This window comes from Arabidopsis thaliana, chromosome 5 (genome assembly GCF_000001735.4).
Source record: "Arabidopsis thaliana chromosome 5, partial sequence".
In the NCBI taxonomy this organism is placed as follows: domain Eukaryota; kingdom Viridiplantae; phylum Streptophyta; class Magnoliopsida; order Brassicales; family Brassicaceae; genus Arabidopsis; species Arabidopsis thaliana.
The window spans coordinates 8,207,048-8,224,886 of NC_003076.8; the positions used below are offsets into that span (position 1 = coordinate 8,207,048).

At 32.0% G+C, this 17,839-nt stretch overlaps 2 protein-coding genes, 1 long non-coding RNA gene and 2 other non-coding genes across 7 annotated transcripts; 2 read left to right on the forward strand and 3 right to left on the reverse strand.

Moving 5' to 3' along the window:
* Window positions 1-3,774: 3,774 nt before the first annotated feature.
* AT5G24205 lies at window positions 3,775-6,039 on the reverse strand. Its single transcript, NR_144272.1, has 9 exons — window positions 5,867-6,039; window positions 5,654-5,732; window positions 5,490-5,578; window positions 5,329-5,400; window positions 4,578-4,633; window positions 4,315-4,421; window positions 4,165-4,209; window positions 3,956-4,025; window positions 3,775-3,849 (listed from the first exon to the last, which is right to left on the reverse strand). It is a non-coding gene; the product is annotated as an other RNA (non-coding RNA).
* Window positions 6,040-6,578: 539 nt separating this feature from the next.
* On the reverse strand, window positions 6,579-7,642 carry AT5G24206. Its single transcript, NR_144273.1, has 4 exons — window positions 7,340-7,642; window positions 6,922-6,966; window positions 6,734-6,785; window positions 6,579-6,645 (listed from the first exon to the last, which is right to left on the reverse strand). It is a non-coding gene; the product is annotated as an other RNA (non-coding RNA).
* A 2,501-nt stretch (window positions 7,643-10,143) lies between these two features.
* AT5G24210 (alpha/beta-Hydrolases superfamily protein) lies at window positions 10,144-12,673 on the forward strand. Of its 3 annotated transcripts, NM_001343852.1 has the most exons (5): window positions 10,166-10,371; window positions 10,500-10,527; window positions 10,765-10,906; window positions 11,273-11,894; window positions 12,066-12,629. In NM_001343852.1, the coding sequence occupies exons 3-5, from the start codon at window positions 10,830-10,832 to the stop codon at window positions 12,417-12,419; spliced, it is 1,053 nt and encodes a 350-aa protein (NP_001331222.1). In that variant the 5' UTR covers window positions 10,166-10,371; window positions 10,500-10,527; window positions 10,765-10,829; the 3' UTR covers window positions 12,420-12,629. The 3 variants fall into 3 exon arrangements, with proteins under 3 accessions (NP_001331221.1, NP_197809.1, NP_001331222.1); NM_001343851.1 differs by having other exon boundaries at window positions 10,144-10,371; window positions 10,500-10,906; window positions 12,066-12,673; NM_122327.5 differs by lacking the exon at window positions 10,500-10,527 and having other exon boundaries at window positions 10,144-10,371; window positions 12,066-12,673.
* Window positions 12,674-14,323: 1,650 nt separating this feature from the next.
* AT5G24215 (uncharacterized protein) lies at window positions 14,324-15,883 on the forward strand (the record flags this gene model as incomplete). Its single annotated transcript, NM_001343853.1, has 4 exons — window positions 14,324-14,389; window positions 14,862-14,899; window positions 15,288-15,400; window positions 15,726-15,883. 4 exons carry the CDS (start codon window positions 14,324-14,326, stop codon window positions 15,881-15,883), a joined length of 375 nt encoding a protein of 124 aa, NP_001331220.1.
* AT5G03695 lies at window positions 15,289-15,827 on the reverse strand. The gene has a single exon (NR_142704.1). It is a non-coding gene; the product is annotated as an other RNA (long non-coding RNA).
* Window positions 15,884-17,839: the final 1,956 nt, after the last annotated feature.

Genomic DNA, 17,839 nt, shown 5'->3' on the forward strand with positions numbered 1-17,839 from the left:
CCAACACAACAATGGCGAGAGCCAAGAAGGTGTTAATTCTCACTATACTAATCAAATTCTCCTATTAACGTTCTCAATTTTTCATTTTTTTTTAACCCTTGCCTTTGCATTATCGAGATCTAATGAGCACGGAGTCGTTGATGACGACAAATTGATGACGAGTTTGTTCTTCTAATGGCCTTCTCTCTCTTCCTCGTCGGTCCTAGTTGCTCACCTGAAGTAAGATTCACGTCAGTTATGGTCAGATCTTAGATCCAGTGCAGATTCACGATGAGTCATCGATGGATAACGAACGCAAATCCAGGAGGAAATCGGTGAATAAACGATATAAAGCGGCGATAATCTGCCGTAAAATGCTTCTCCGGTGACACACCGAAGGTGACGGAAATTTCGAAAAAGTGGTGATTAGAGTCTAAGGAAAGTGGATATGTGAATGAAACTAAAAATTGGACTTGCGCAAGATATCAATATTTGAAGAAGCAGTTTCTTAAGCATCTAACTAGTAAGCTTGGGAGATGGGAAACAGTGGCTTTGGTATTCGTAGGAAGGTACAAGACATAGAATGTGATTAAGAAGGCGAAAGAGATTGGTGGAAGAAAATCAACGAGAGTGATTCTATCTTGGTAAATTGATGCTTTGTTGAACATCTAAACTAAGAGAATTAGACTTTGTAGATGACAGTCAATTTCATAGTGTTATATATATTATACTTGTAAGAGATTGTTCTTGGGTTTTGGAGTTTTGTTGTTTTAGCTTTGTCGTTCCTATGCAAGAAAATGATGGATGAGACTCACAAATATTGCTTTGAAAGAGGAAGTGATGATCAACAATTCTGATATTACTGTTACTCCAACTCTCTTGGGATTAACCAGTTCTTTATCTAGGTGTGTAGCCTAAACTCCTTTTATATATCAAATGCTAAACTCTGTGTTCATAATTTCACATTAGTGTTATAAACTTCACATTAGTTACATGGCTGCCAATATCATTACCACACAACTCTGTTTTGTTTTTTTACTCTACATGTCTCTTCTCATTAAAAATTAGCTTTAAAAGATAAGGTAATGATTGTTTAATTAGCTTATCTTGTTTTAAAAAATAAGAGTAATGGTCTACTTAAATCTGCTTATGTTAACAGAATATTGTATCATTTTTTCATGTGTTTTGGTAACTTTCTTTTGTTTTCTATGAACAAATGCTTATGGTCAAATGGACAAGTGTTTATGGTTGAATCTTAATGGATAATCTGAAAGTGTTTATATCTCTTAATCCATTGTGGTGATGATGGTGTCCAAAGCCTGCAACAAGTCTTGATGATTCAAATAAATGTAAAACTAGATGAACCCCTAATCCTTATCCACTAAATTTGAAACCGTAAAACAAAACTCTAAACCATATAGTATATCATAACCATAAAAAAATGATAATTTTACAGAGCAATAAAACACATTGACAGTAGATCAAAGACATAGGTGTCCATTAATGATTGTCCAAGCGGTCTAGTCCATATTTAATTATTCACCAGGTAGTATATCATTTCAATACACAAGTTTATACATGAATGATAATTGCCAATTCAAAATACATCGTACATCGTTCATTTTTCTTTGACCATTTATTCATTTGTGTATGGACACTTCCATCATTATATAGTATTAGTCATTCTTTCTTAAGAAGTATCTAAATGAAAATTACATGACTTTTCTAAAGATTTTAAAACTCGCAAAAATGGAGTGACAAATAAACAGATTTGAAAAATGGTTTCATGTACCTATATAAAACCAATAATCAATAAGTTGGTTTCTATTAAATTTTTATAATTTGCAAAACATGGAGTGATAAATGAATAAATTTGAAAAATGGTTCCATATCTTCGACGTATATACGACCAATAATCAACAATTTGGCCAGATCTTCAAAATCTTACAAAAACCGTCTACTTAATCTATAATTCATGCAAACAAAAGGTATGGTTGTCCATTAATTATTGTCCAAATGTTATAGTCCAAACGTTACAGTCCATGTGTTAATCTTCTTTCCAATAGATGACCTCAAGTACTGAATTTCAAACAAATGGGGCAAATAGTTCTTGAACTTTATCACAGAATTATGAAAAAGATCTCCAAACACTTGTAAGCTTTTTGTATCAAAACTAAAGAGATAAATGTATCCCAATCAAACAATATATGTGTCTAAATTGACGCTAGTACTCTCCACTAGCAAAATCAAAGTCTGGCTTAATCGTTCAAAGCTATAAGATTAAGCGACTTTAACATCCAATAACATATAATGATTTTTGTTTTATATAGACTCTCGACAATGAAACAGAAATCGAGATAAGAAGAAATCAAAGAGTTTACGACAAAAGTAACCCAAACGTTTGCAACATTTCACAACAAAAGTAAATCAAACTCCAAAACTAAAACTCGAATATGTAATTGTTTGGTGATTGGTTAGTCAAGTTTGATGCCATTGCACTCGAAAACCCAGCCCTACCACAAAACAAGTAATCATAGTAAATATCTGAGAGTTATCAGAAGAATAGATAACCACCGACTTAAATGTCACAATACTACTCAACAAACTAACCAGTTGAATGAGACCTCCGAAATTGAAGCAAGTGCAACTCCACCAACAATTGGTACAATGGCACTAAGTACCTATGGAGTAGGTTTCTAAAAAAGGTTAATAAACAAATTATGCTTACACAAATCAAACAAAAGCGATGACTAATATAGACTATCCTTAACATGCCGTTAGAAACAAGAATCAAATAGCAACTTAGTCCAGACAGGAACATTTGGAGACATGTTTAGATCGCTTGAAGAAGCGGCGGTTATAGGATGGTGGCGGAGAGAGAGTCGCCGTTGTTGTAGGAGAGGGATCGACGGAGAGAGGGAAAATACGGCGGAGCTTTGCATCGTTTAGATCTGAAATCAAAAGTTGTTGGTGAGAGTGGAGAACGAGGAAGAAGGCGTTTTTAGAATAAAGATCCGGAGTCGAGAAACTGTAATTTAGGATTTTTTTATTAGATTTAGATTTTTTATAGAATTATGAAAATAAACTTTGATGGTAACTGTAAAGTCGCCGTGTACGTAAACCAAATTTGGTTTAGGGAATACGGATTTGGTTTGATTTATAGATAAAAAACAGTTTTAGGGTATAATGGTAACTTTGATTGGACAAAGTGTCTTGTTTTTTTAAAGTGTTGTATCACGTAAATTGTTTTGAAAAAGTGCCTCAGAGGGTAACTATCTCTTATTTTTTCTTTTTCTTTCTTGTGTCTATTTTTGTGTTGCGTTAGAGAGTATTTTGAGTTTCTTTGCATGTATGTGATTTTTTTTTTTGTACCGTTTCTAAATTTTGTTGTCTTTGGGTGTGTTTTGAGTTTGGGTGAATTGTCTTCGTGTGTCTTGTGTTCGTGAAGTTATGTGTTGAATTTTATTTTTTGTGTTGGTGTTCTGAGTTTATTGCATGTGATATGATTTCTATTTTGTATCGTGTTTGAGTTTTGTGTGTTTATGTTTGAATTTTGTTTTCTCTGGGTGTGTTTTGAGTTTGAGTTGATTGTGTTTCAGTGTCTTTGTGTTCGTGAAGTTATGTGTTTCTAGATAATTTAGTAACCCGAACAAGCCAAGCCACATAGGCTCGTCAAATGCAAATAATCTATACGGAAGAATGCATGAGATTAGAGGGAAAGATTTACTTTACCTGACCTCTATATGCTCTTTTGGCTACTGAATCGCCTCCGGAAATTAGGTTATGTACAGCTCAAAGATACATGACCTCTCATTTGATCTTGGCTACTGAAGCACTTTCTTGAACTTTTGTTCTTCGTAGATCCACTCTCTAGTATCCAAAACATTTTGTTAGCAATTATTATGGGCACAGACAACAAAGTGAAACTACAAAATTATCGCCAAAGGAAAAGAACAAAACATGGTAAGAATCTTACAGAGCCTGACTGGTTGTTAATTTTCTGTTATTTAATCTTGACAGGTTATGCTGTGTAATGAAGAACCCGACTGAAAAACAGAAATCATCAAGTTAGGAAAACAATCTCACTTAATATGAGTATTAACTGCGAAACGTTTTGAGACAACATTAAGATAACCCAAATCATGTATGCAGCAAATTTGATTCAAACAGTGTTTCAACACTCACATTTGCTCCTGACACGGAATTGAGATATGAGTTGTCACCTGATTGCTGTATCATTTACCAATCAGATTGATTATGTTAGAGCTCGGAAATGGAGACAAGAAACATATAAAGATATAAAGATAGATAGCGAAATAAACAAAGTGGTATAACTATAGATTCTTCTTGCATGACTTTCTTCTTCACAGATACAACGAAAGTGACACCATAGTCATTAGTCCAAACCCCATTTATCCGGATCATGTAATTATGATGGTTTCCTTCAAGTCCAAGCCACAACCAAAATGATGCAATGGATAAGAAAAAAAAAACAGACATACAAATAAAGTTAGGAAAGAAAGCCACATGTAATTTCTGGAAAAATCATTCTACAACCAAAATTAGTGGTGTAAGAGAAGATGAAAATCATTAGTCACCTTAGTATTGGTCAGGAAACATTTGGCTGCCTCATGTGTAAAGGACTCTCCAACAACTGAAATCCAATCCATGACATCATTAGTATTTTACCTGGGAAATCAAGATGTGATAGAGAAATATGTTGTGCTTTAATTAGTTCCTGCAAGTTATAAATCACTTTAACACATCAGACATATCCAGAAAAAGATTTTCTCAATGTAAGTTTAAATTTGACTCTTTTCCGCTCAAGTATCATGTATCTTAGTACAAAATTATTATGTTAGCAGTCTACTAGATAGCAAGAACATAAAAAATACAAACTCAGAAACGAGACGAAGATGTTTACCTACCTGATCTTTTTTCCGAGTAGACTGAATCAATTTCTTATGTTTAGTTATTTTCAGCTTAAGAATCTTCTATCTTGAATTGATTAAAAAAGAAATACATTCTATAAGCAATACACTAAATACAAAAGACTATATAATAAAACCACAAAAATAATGCTGATGTAGAGAAAATCTTACTAAGTATGATCCAAGTCAGGATAGGTGTAAGAGAAGATGAAGAAAATCAGTCACCTTAAGACTGAGGAAATATTTGGTTGTCTCATTGGCAAAGGATTCTCCAACAACAAAAACTCATCCCTGATATTATTAATATTGTACCTTGCGAATCAAGATGTAATCTAGATATATGATATGGGACTAGTTCTTACAAGTTATAGACCACTTGAACACGTCAGACGTTTCCAGCAAAAGTGTGTTTATTTACCTGACCTTCTTCTTTAGGGGAGACTGAATGGCTTTCTTAAATTAGGTTATTTTCCGCTTAAGATCCGTCTACCTTGTTATAAAACCATTCTATTAGCAGTATAATAAATACACAGGACCGTAAAAAACAAATATGAAAAGAGACAAAGATAGTTTATCTACCTGACACTTCCTTTTTCTTAGTCGACTGAATCACTTTCTTGTTCAATTATTTTCAGCCTAAGAGTCCACCATCTTGATACAAAACCATTCTATTAGTGGTATACTTAATACAAGACTAAAAAATAAAACCACAAAAATAATGCTAATGGAGAACGAAATCTTACGAAGTTTGATCCATCCCGGGATTTGACTGATTTGCTCATGTTGTTTCTATTAATCTTGACAATGAAACAATGTCCAAAGCTGAAATATTGAACATGTTTATTAAGTATGACAAAAACCAGCTTTTACGATTGGTTTTGTCCTTTCTCAAGTATGTATTCATATGAAAATATGAAGCAAAAGTAATTAAATGAGAAGAAATCAAGAAGCTTTACCCTAAAACTTTAGTGTTTTTCTTGGATTTTGAATCATCACCGATACCCCTTCACTTACAATCACAGGACGAAACATATCTAAGTAAATACATTGGTTACCTCTTTACTTTTGTATGCAAGACACCATTTTCGCTTGTAGTGGCTTGAATTTCTCTTTTGGAATAGCATACAAAGTACAAAATTGTTAAGAAAAAGATTAATAATTGTAACTTGTAAGTTGTAAGACACAAAGAAAAGGAAGAAAAATAGGAAGATAAAGATACTTACCTGAAATTGACTTCAACAAAATCTCAAAGTTGTTACCAATAAGAAAAAAAAGATATTAACCGTGACGTGATTGATTTTTTTTCTTTCTTTCTTGTGTCTAATTTTGTGTTGTGCTGTATTTTGTTTCTTTTATTATGTTCTTTTTTTTTTTTGTTACCTTTGAGTGTGTTTGGAGGTTTTTTGCGTTAGATATGATTTGTTTTTGGTAGTGGAATTTGAGTTTTGAGTGTATGTTTATGTTTGAGTTTTGTAGTCTTTGGATGTGTTTTGAGTTTGAGTGCATTGTGTTTGAGTGATTTTCGTGTCTGTGAACGTGTCTGTTTCTAGATAAGGTGTGTTTTTGGATAGTGTGAGTAACCCAAACAAGCCAAGACTCGGTTCTTGAAATGCAAATAACCTATCGAGATGACACAATAAACATGAGAATAGAGTGAGAGATATCTGACCTGACATATGCTCAAAGATATCAGCATGAGGCAAGAAACACGACCCCTTACTAAACAAAATTTCACCTGAAATACAACACACAAACCATAAAATGAAACCACAAAATCAATGCCAAGAAGAAGAAAAACTTGGTAAGAGGTAGCCAAATCTGACCGCTTGCTAATTTGATTACTTTCAATCTTGATGTGTATGACAAAGATCCAAGCTGAAAAACATAACTATCATAAACAGTCTCACGCATGAGGAACAAAACGGCAGAGAACACATAAAGATAATAGAAAGAGACTCCAATGCATCATCTAGGCAACAAATATAAATTGAAACAGTGTATTAAAACTTACATTTGTTCCCGTCTCCAAATTGAGATATGAATTGCCACTTGATTGCTGAATCATATGACCACAAACCTCATTAGAGCTTGTAACATGAAAAGCAAGAAAGACAGGTAATTCGAGATAAACGATGAACATAACAATTGATATAGAATCACAGATAAAAACAGTGATCGACTGATGATGACAACATAATCAACATATGAAACTATTTAAACTCATCTACTTGAACAAATAACAGAGAATATCATAACATTAAACTCTTATGATCACCAAATTAAAATCCATGTACGCGATTAAAATCCTAATTGGTAGATCTCATAACCATCAAAAACAACTAAATTCCAACAGAAATCAAGCAAACAATTTCAAAACTAAAACCCTAAATTCCCAAATCAACATACACACTGATCGAAATTTTGCGCACCTTCTTCGATTTGGTAGTACTATCACACGATCCAAATCCAATCCGCGTATCCATCTATCGATTATCACCGACCCAAAATCGAAACCCTTGGATCCCGATTTGAACTAACCCAACGAATCATACGCCATTGAACATGAAATTCAATTGATCGGAGAAAAGAATCAGAAGAAGATAGACGAACAAAATCGCTTCTCCACTCAAATTCAAACTCGATTTGAAGAAATTAGAAATGAATTTTGAAATTTGAATATTCGTTGACGGTTTATTTGTGGAAGAAGAGTTTAAGTTGCGAAATTACGAAAGGTTTAGAGAAAGCGAGGCAGCTATTTATGTGATTCTTCGAAACCAAGAGCACGTAGATTTACGATTATCCCCTTATGTATATGCTCGAACGGTATTATTTTTAAAATTGTGTTTCCCGCTTTGAAGATTTTTGGTTAGAATCCCATAAAAAAAAGATGGTTTTGCTAAATTTATTTATTTTAAAAGTTATTCACATCTCTTGATGATATAATAAATGTTCATTTTTCTTTTTCTTTCTTTGGGAATTTGGTGAATAAACAAAATTGGTAAAGCAATTACGAATATAGCTATGTAATGTAGAAAACAAAAGCAAATAATGATTTGCATTTTTCTTTGTCAGTCGTCACGTCGATGGCGTCATACACTGATACAAGAGTACGTGACCATAGAAAAGATAGAACTCCATACAAGGAAGAAAGTTATATCCACTTAGCCATGTTTCTTTCATCATTTATCATTTTCATTCAGACGATCCACTTACATAATTCATTTGAATGATGTTTCTTTCATTATTTGCAATTTAATCTAAATAATGCATTTAAATAAATCTTTATTTGTTTGATTATTTTGTAATTCATCTACATTCTCATTTAGATAAAAATGATTAAAATACCCATGCTTTCATTTTGACAAATGACAAATATTCAAAATCATTACCTATCATCAATACAAAACATATTGGCAGGAAACATGATTTTACGGTTTTGACGGAAAAGCGTTTTTGGCGGGAAAAACATGATTTTGCGGTTTTGACGTAAAAATAAGATTTTTGCGGTTTTGGCGGGAAAATATGATTTTTGCGGTTTTAGTGGAAAATATAATTTTTGGCGAAAAATATAATTTTATAGTTTTGGCGGGAAAACATGATTTTGCGGTTATAGTGGGAAAATATGATTTTGCAATTTTGGCGGGAAAACATAATTTTGCAGTTTTGGCGGGAAACATAATATTGCCAATGGCGAGAAAATATAATTTAGTGGTTTCGGCGTAAAAATATAGTTTTATGATTTTAGGTGGAATAGCGGTTTTTGGCAAAAAAAACGCAATTCCATGATTTTACGATTTTGACAGAAAATAATAATCCATGATTTCATGATTTTAGAATTTTTTTTTGTTTCAATATGTAATTTGAAAAATATAAAATAAGAAATCTATAAAAAATAATATTATTTAAAATATGATTATAAATGAGGATATATTTGTCTTTTGACTGAACCATATCCATCTAAATGGTTCAATCAAATTCATCCAAATAAGTTTTATAAATTTGTCTAAATTTAAAAAATCATTCAGATGTATTATCCAGATGAACCATCCAAATATTTGTTAAATTTAACAAACATCATTTTTCATTTCCATTTGGATGGATCATTTGGATGAAGAAACAAACAGAACTACTTCCTAAAAATCTCTCGCTATCATACAGACCCTTCTAGAAAACATGCATGCACCGGACTTTGTGTTGCAACTTGCAATGATAATACATATTATTTTTGAATAGATTTCTAATGATAATTTATATATCCTTCTACAAAAAGCAAAACCATATATTTTTTCCTCTCCTTTTGTAAGTCGAATTCATTGTCCACTTGGAAAAAATTATTAAAATCATATTATGCAAACCAACCCTTGTGGTCCCATAATGAGACGTGCACATCTCTCGTATTTACTATGAATAACAAAAAACAAAAATAGAAGAAAATCAAATCAGTAATGGAGTTTATTGATTTATATTGGTTCAGTAATTTAAAGCAAAATTATGTTTTATTAGATCATTGATTTAAAAATTTTGTCAAAATAATGTATTATCCATTAATTGATTTCTAAATACCAGTTCAAATCATGATTTAATGCTGGATTTCAAAATCTACATTAGATATTAAAAGGAGAAAATAGAGTGATTTAATTTATGGATAAACCATGTTATCTTAAAATCAATATGTCTAATTTCAAAATTAATAAAAATTCACAAATCAATAGGATTTTTTTATTATTATTAATAGGAATTTTAAAAACTCAGTATTTTGGATAAGGATAAGAGAAAGTTGTGTTCCTGGGTTATCTACGACCGGGGGACTTTCATTGGTTGTAAAATATTATCATTTATCAAACATAATTATCATATGAAATCTTAACTTGAATTTTATTTATAGCCAAAATTATTTTTACTCTTTGTTCATAAAATTTTAATACTAACTTATACTATTGAATATTATAAAAGGACAAACGTTCATTTGAAATGTGCTATCGTAAATGTTTCGAAGAATTGGTTAGGAGTGCACTGAAACTTGAAAGTAAGATATTTTTACAGTTTTATATTTTAATTTATCATAACGTACGGACACTCATGTCAAATACGAAACAAGATATTTGAATAATCCTTTCTACTAATACGGTTAATAAATTTACGTAAAACAAAATTAATTTTAATAATTTTATTTACAAACCAAACCAATATCATCAATATTATGTCTTTTATTGAGTTGTTGACTACTTGACATATAAGGTCTTCTAAGAAAATTCCACAATTTGAAACTTCCTCACACCTTCCTCAAACCAAAACTAGTATTACCTATTTATGACATCACTTTTATGCTTACACGATAGCTACTCAGATATATAAGTGTGTACTCTATTTCTTGTTTGATGGAAATACCTTTCTAGAGTACTCATCAGACCCAGTTACATGCGATTATGATCGAACTTCAAGAATCCAGACCATGAAAAAGGTACGTATGATCCCATTAAATTCAATTTTACTTTAAATTTTTGGGTACTATTTTAAAACTTCATCTACTCTACATATTCTATTATTTTAAAATATGTTGTTTTAAAGTTTTTTCTTTTCTTTTCCCAGCTATGTTTGAAGTTAGAGAACATTAAAAGTAATGTCATTCACGGTAGCAAAACTACCAAAAATGCTACAAAACATAAATCTTTCCAAATGTGTCATAATGGTGGACAACAATTTTGTCTACCAAAATTTTTTTATGTCGTTTCGAATTTTTGTCCACCAAAAATCTGTTGTTTCAAAAGTGGACAAGTTTTTTTCATCCCATTTTTTCGTTTCAAAAGTAATCTTTATTAATTACATCCCAATTTTTTCGTATGTAATGCGGCAGGTGATTACAATTCTTACATATAAGCGATAAGAAGAATTGAAGACGAAAATTGGAAGGAGGAGCTGATGGGAAACTTAAAAAAATCTACACGCAGTGACGAGTTAAGCCGTTCTGGTCCCCCTCAAATTCCAAATCCTGACTGGTAAATTTCGTTTCATCAATACCTTCTGCTTAATATTAATAATATTGATTATGAAATATTATTAACTAATGTAAAAAAACGCAACTATATAATACGTAACTGTTTTCGGAAACAAAAGAGTTTACGTCATCAAACAGAAAATCTTTACCTCAATTTTTCTTTTGGCCCCGATGTTTTTTATACTAGCCATTTCCTAGGAACGACATTTCCACTATTGCGTACTGTTTTGTTTTTCTTTTGACTTCAACGTATATTTGCATGTGCCAATAGAATTTATATATAAATAACATTTCATATGATACAAAAAAAAAGAAGATAATATCTACTCGATCGTTTCTATGGTCTAAATTGGTTTGTTTATAATAGGAACAATTTGTATCACCGAACCACAGTGGCCTCATGTTTGGTGCAAGGAGTTTACGCAAAGGAAAGAGACAGGGAAAACAACCGAAATGGTTCCGAGTCATTAGCCACACCTTGGTGGAAGAGTTTCAACTTCACTTTAGATGAAAGTGAAATCCTATATGACGCATTTGACGGCTCCATATACGGTGCTGTCTTCCAAAACATGATCAATTATGAGAATACCCCGAACTCGATAGTAGTACCTCCGCGTTACGTGATTGCGTTACGGGGAACTGTCCCAAGTGATGTGAGTGATTGGATACATAACAGCCGTATTGTACTCGAGAAACTCCATGGCGGGGGTAAGCATATGCATGTCATTAGAAAAATCTATTCTTTGGTGGCCAAACACGGAAACACAGCTGTCTGGATCGCTGGACACTCTTTAGGAGCTGGCCTGGCACTACTCGCGGGAAAGGACATGGCCATGTCTGGACTCCCTGTTGAGGCTTACATCTTCAACCCACCTATCTCCTTGATTCCTCTAGAGCAGTGCGGTTACAATCACGAACTTAATTTTGTGTATCGACTCACCAGGGATCTCTTCAAAGCTGGCATAGCCAAAGTCGTAGACCTTGATGAGGTATATATAAAGTTTTCTTTTTGCCAATGCTATTTTTCGTCTTTTAGAAACTTTTCATTATACTTGTGGTACTTCACAAATAATATCTCCCATAACATGAAAAGCTTTAAATAGAGAATCCTTAACGATATTGAAAATGTTATTCTCAATTCTTACCTCCAATTGTTACAGGGTCAAGAGGGTCCACGATATAAGAACTTAGCTTCTTGGAGACCTCATTTGTTTGTGAACCAATCTGATGTAATATGCTCAGAATATATTGGTTATTTCAATCACGTAGTCACTATGACGGAGGCGGGACTCGGTGAGATTTCGAGGTTGGCTAGTGGATACTCAGTTAGGCGTATGTTATTCGGAGACGGAGAAAATTGGTCCTCGTCTTCTACACCAGATCATCTTCATTTTCTTCCGTCGGCCTTTATGATTGTAAACAAGACTGAAGCGTCGGAGTTTTATAATAAACATGGGATTCATCAATGGTGGAATCATATGCTTAAACAATCTACAACGTTTAGTTCATACTAGTTTCATTCATGGGTGTTATTTAGTAAACCTCGATGCCTTTCTCATTACATTACTTACAGTATATATACACATGTATAAGAATGTTCTCCAAGTAATATCAATACATATAAGGGAAGTGAATATTACGTATTCTCTTGTCTATCAATGGGTTTCAACGCTTCAGTCTCTTTTCTTTCTTGTCAACTGAATAATTTGTTAAACTGTATATCTTCAAATGTTTTTTTTTTTATAATAAAAATATGTTCAAAAACTCAAATGTTTGTAATTGTACAGACTACTAGAGTGTTTAAAACACATGTTGGAACTATTCCAATGAAGATAGAGGTTATGTTCCATGCATGCATCCAAATCGTATATAGTTGTTTGCTAAACCACTAGATCAAATAACCGTTTAGAAAAACGATTTGAAAACATTAGGGAGATATTATTTTGAAATTTTTTATCAGCCACATAAGAGTCAAGATGAAAAAGGGAACGTAAATACATATTTTTGAATAGGAAAAATCCCAGATAAAACCTCCAAGTTGAAACATTTTTCAAATAAAACTTTCAACTTTTTTAGTTCTCATAGAAAATCTCCAAATCGAAAAGAAAATTCAATTAAAACCTTCAACTTTTTTCGTTCCCAATTAAAACCTCTAACTAATTAGTATTTTTTTATAAAGAAACTTTCAAGTCGTCAATTTGAGCTTGATCAATGGTTGACCAATGATCTTTGGTAATTTCGTTCGGAATAGTTAATAGTCGTTGACGACATCTCTTTTTTGTTTCCAAAATTTATATGAACCCTAAAAATTAGAAAAAATATGTTCTAGGGTTCGTAATTAAGATTTTCATCTTTTCTGTTCTAACTGACAGATGTGAATTTTAAAAGCTAAATAAAAGAAAAATATGTTGTTAAAATCCGTTTATCGTTAGTTAATCATTGATCAGACACAAATTTGACGACTTAAAGTTTTATTTTATTAGTTGAAGGTTTTATTTGGGAACAGAAAAAGTTGGAGGTTTTAATTGGAAAAAAATCAATTTGGAGGTTTTATATGGAAACGGAAAAAGTTTAAGGTTTTAGTTGGAAAAATGTTATAACTTGGAGGTTTTTTCTGGGATTTTCCCTTTTGAATATGCATATACGTACGTGTGTATCTAAAATATTCATCTTGACTTTTCATTTGCTGATATGCATACATAAAATGATAAAATTGTATCAGTGAAAGCGAGGTGTCAAGAGTGCTATAGTTAATGTATACAGTATACACACACATAAACTTGGAAGAAGTCTATCCACCAAGCATCCGATTGATCAAGTGGATAGATAAGAAAAGGCGAAATCAGCTTTCAACCATACAAGCGAGCGGAAATCGACGTTACGAAAAGGGTCTCCAAAAATTTGGTTCGCATCGAGAAATTAAAATTTTATAATTTTTAACGTTTTTTGTATTTAAGTGCTAAAATTTCAACCAAACAATACACTAGTTGTAAAAACAATATTTTTCTTTTCAATCTAATTTAACATTATTTTTAAAAATAAAAATTGGAAGAAGTCACATAAATAAGTTTTTTTTCTTTTTTTAAATAATGAGATATAACGTATTTAGTAAAATCTTATTTTCTTACCACGAATTTCCAAAATCATCATATATATGAAAGAAAGTGAACTCTCTCCCTCCTTATGACACCTCATCACTTAAGAAGAGGACACGTGTATTTGGAAAAAAAAAATCATAATTAGCACATTAAATATTTATTTTTTTTTGACAAAATCTAACCGAAGATGTATAGTCTAAAAACGTAAATTTACGGCATATTGTTGTTTTCTATAACAATTTATCTCTCCGTAATCAATGTCTTGTTAGGTTTAAACTCTCGGCAAACTATTGAACTTCTCTCTTCTATCCCTTTAAAGCATGGACTCGTCTCTCCATCATTTCATTATATTTGGAAGCGAGATTCATCCTCCAGATTCAGAACAAGTGGAACTCTAATCGTCATCTCTCAGGCTATATCGTCCTTAGCCACGTCCTTTTCCATGTCCATATTCTATTGTTTGATCATCTGTCACAGGTTGAAGTCTCTCTTTTTGTTTTGAGTGTTTTTATCATGTTCATAAATTCATGGTATCAATCAAGAATCTCACGGTCACATTCTCAAGCAGAGAAGCTAAACATTGGTTGATTAAACCATAGAGTGACGCTCTTATTTCATTACATGGTAGGGGCTTCTATCTGATGATGTTCATAGTGATTCTTCTTTTAATTTTGTTTGGTTTTGACGAAATACATAATAAGTGTCTCCCAAGATGTTTGTGAGTGTTTTTTTTTCTTATCCTTTAGTCCAAATTTTTCATAACTTAAGATCCATCGAATTTTGATCTTGAATATGTATGGTTTTGAGTGAGATGTTTACCATCGAATACTCTTTTATTCCTAGATTCATGGATTGTAGGTTTATATATTTACAAGCGTCGACTCTTTTATGTCAAGGTTTACATGATATTCTGGAAAACAATTATGTTTGTACGTTTTCTATTCATTCTCATGAATTCCCAGGTAATGTTAGTTCAAACGCTAATATTCGGAAGACCTTAAATCACTGGAGGTGACCAGCTTAACAAATTACATATGCATTGATGGTGTTGGCCCCAAACAGAGGCATTTCTGATATTACACCTAATTAAAGATATGTATGTATGTTTAGTTTATCTGCCTCTTTTAAAACAATTTGCTTATAAGATCCTCTTGAAAATCAATTTTTATTTTATATATGTTTTTTTGCTGTTGTTGTTGACACCCATATTTCAAACTCACGCAAATCCTCAACTGTTAGTTCAGCCGGTGAAGATTTTATCATATCGCTTATGTTATTTTTTAGTCTTTATGGTGATCGAGGGCCTACCATTTTCGGTTCGAATGGGAACTTTGGCTTCCATGGGGATTGCAATAGAGGAAGCATTCAAAAAGAAAATTTGATGCATGGGTGTATTGGTGTGTGGTGTGGTTATAAAGTGGGAAATTGATGTATGTTCTACTTACCATCAGTCCCACATGAATTCAAGTGTTAAATCAGATTACCCCTAACCATTTGAGTTCAGCATATTGCATGAAACATGAAAGCTTCTTTCGGGGAGAGATGGTTTTGGTTTCTCGCTTTTAGTTTCTTATAGTCATGTTGATCTTTGTTAGTCTATCTTTTTGGTATTCTTCTCATTGGCTTCAAAGTAAAATCATATCTTAAACTGTCTATATTTTTTACAATGTTCTGTGCTATATATATTCGACAGCAAGATATAATATTGTTTTGGCGTAACAGCTCCACGGCGACCGTCTACCATCTTTTGTTCTGGTTTAACACGTGTTTCTTTCTCCTCTTACCGCCTATGCGGTGGTTTTCCTGGGCTAGGTTGGGCTCCGCTTCTTTTCGATTCAATTGGGATTAGTGGCTTTGTCATGTTGCTTGATGGAATTTAGAAACCCTCATAGATTAAAATGCCCAATAAAAACGAAAAACCTACGTCTCTTCTTGCATGACAGGTTTCCACTAACTCCCATGTATTATGGTCATATCTTCAGCTCTTCAAACTATATATATTCAGTTATTCAATGAGATTAATGTGTGAAAATGGTTTGTTGTTTACTTATGATTATTATGGTGGCATGATAATTTCGTTGTAGAAACGGTACATACTTGACTTGCTCTTTGATCGTCAAAACAAAGAGTAAATATTTGAACCTAATAGAGCTTTGTCAATGAAGTTATATATCATATACACAATAAGTTATGCAATTCCTGAATTCTGTTAGTGCCCAATCTTGTTCCTAACATCTTGGAAATATATCATTTTTATCTATATCTCACCTATCATTTACAATGTAATTCATGATGTTGATGATGACAAGTATGAGAATCTGGTATACCGGGACCCATATAATTGGGATGACACAAGTCATGCATCAGTTATAGCCCAAACTAGATGTTGTGAGAGTTATGTGATTGATTAAATCTATCGCTCACCAGAAAATGTTTTTTTATGTGGACAAAACCGACTATAATAATCATGAGGATCTTACGGTCTCTTCTACAAACCTTTGTTCTATTTTAAGAATTGATATGTGTGTTAAAAGTTTTAACATTGGGACGATTACATGATCTTTCTGGTTCATTTTCAAGATACTACACATGAGACATGTAATGAAAAACATTTTGGTCACAATGTGATCTTTCCACCAAAATCTCCTCCATGATGACAATTTAATTTTAGTTTATAGTTTCACTTGCAAGAAATGTTTAGTTGTCATCTTGAGCCAAGATGAATCTAATTTTATAACTACATAAGATAGATCTAACTTTACTAAGTAAACATTATAAACATAATTAATACCAACATAAATATTTCAACAATTTTTAAAACAAATGTCCATCAAAAAATGAACATAACAAACAACAAAAACTATTAACAAAGAATTGTTATAACAACTTTTTTTTCTTAAAACCCACGCGTAGCGTGGGTACTCATCTAGTATATATAAAAAGAAGCTATCTCTCTCCATCATTCCGCCACGTCAACATTTTAAGCTCTTCTAGAGATGACACATCAGCTTTCTAATCTTGCAGTCAGAACATTTCATTAATATGATCAGGGGCGGAGGTAATGAAGAGAGAGGGGGTCAATTGACCTCCATGAAATTTATGCTTTTTGTTTTTTAAGGTAAGTTTTATAATAATTTATGGAGATTTTGGTTCTATAATGACTCACATACTCTCAATAGATTCCTTAATTTGACCCCTCACATATTTGATTTTCATTTAACATTAATTTACTTTCCACTTTTTAAATGTTTTTTTAGAAATAGATATAAATCTTTAAAATCCTAGTACATATGAATATTTTAGATATATTCTATTTATTTTTGTTTACCTATTTTTCAAAATTATTCTTAGACATACTATATTTAGCGTAAAATTAATAATTTAACATTAATATATAATTAAATAAAAATAATTAATTATATATGACCCCTATAACTGAAAATTCTAGCTCTGCCACTGAATATGATTCAGCTTTTATTTTTTACACATCAGCTTCTAATTATAAGTAACAAATAGAGTAAACAAAATAGCACATGCTAGATATACCATATGTGTTTTAGAATCTATTAGAGTGCAAAATTAATGGGTCGAGCCCATTTCAGTGATGGCTTAATGCTTCTAAACCCAACAACATACTTTTTCAGTTTTAGATATGATGATACTTGATGTTTAACATTTGATTATTTTAACAGTACATGTATTTGGGTTAAGTGAATATGGTAGCGTTGACATAAATTATAAAATTCCAACTTCTAATTATATTGGTAATATAGAAAGGTTATCAATTAAGGAAACCATGATTGTGAGTTAATTTTGACTAAGCCAGCGTTAATATA

Bases quoted from the DNA above. Each gene is read 5' to 3' on its own strand.
- AT5G24210 (NM_001343851.1), top strand. From the start codon at position 10,830: ATGGGAAACTTAAAAAAATCTACACGCAGTGACGAGTTAAGCCGTTCT. The intron at 10,907-11,272 runs GTAAATTTCGTT...TGTTTATAATAG, and splicing joins CAAATTCCAAATCCTGACTG to GAACAATTTGTATCACCGAA. The intron at 11,895-12,065 runs GTATATATAAAG...CAATTGTTACAG, and splicing joins AAGTCGTAGACCTTGATGAG to GGTCAAGAGGGTCCACGATA.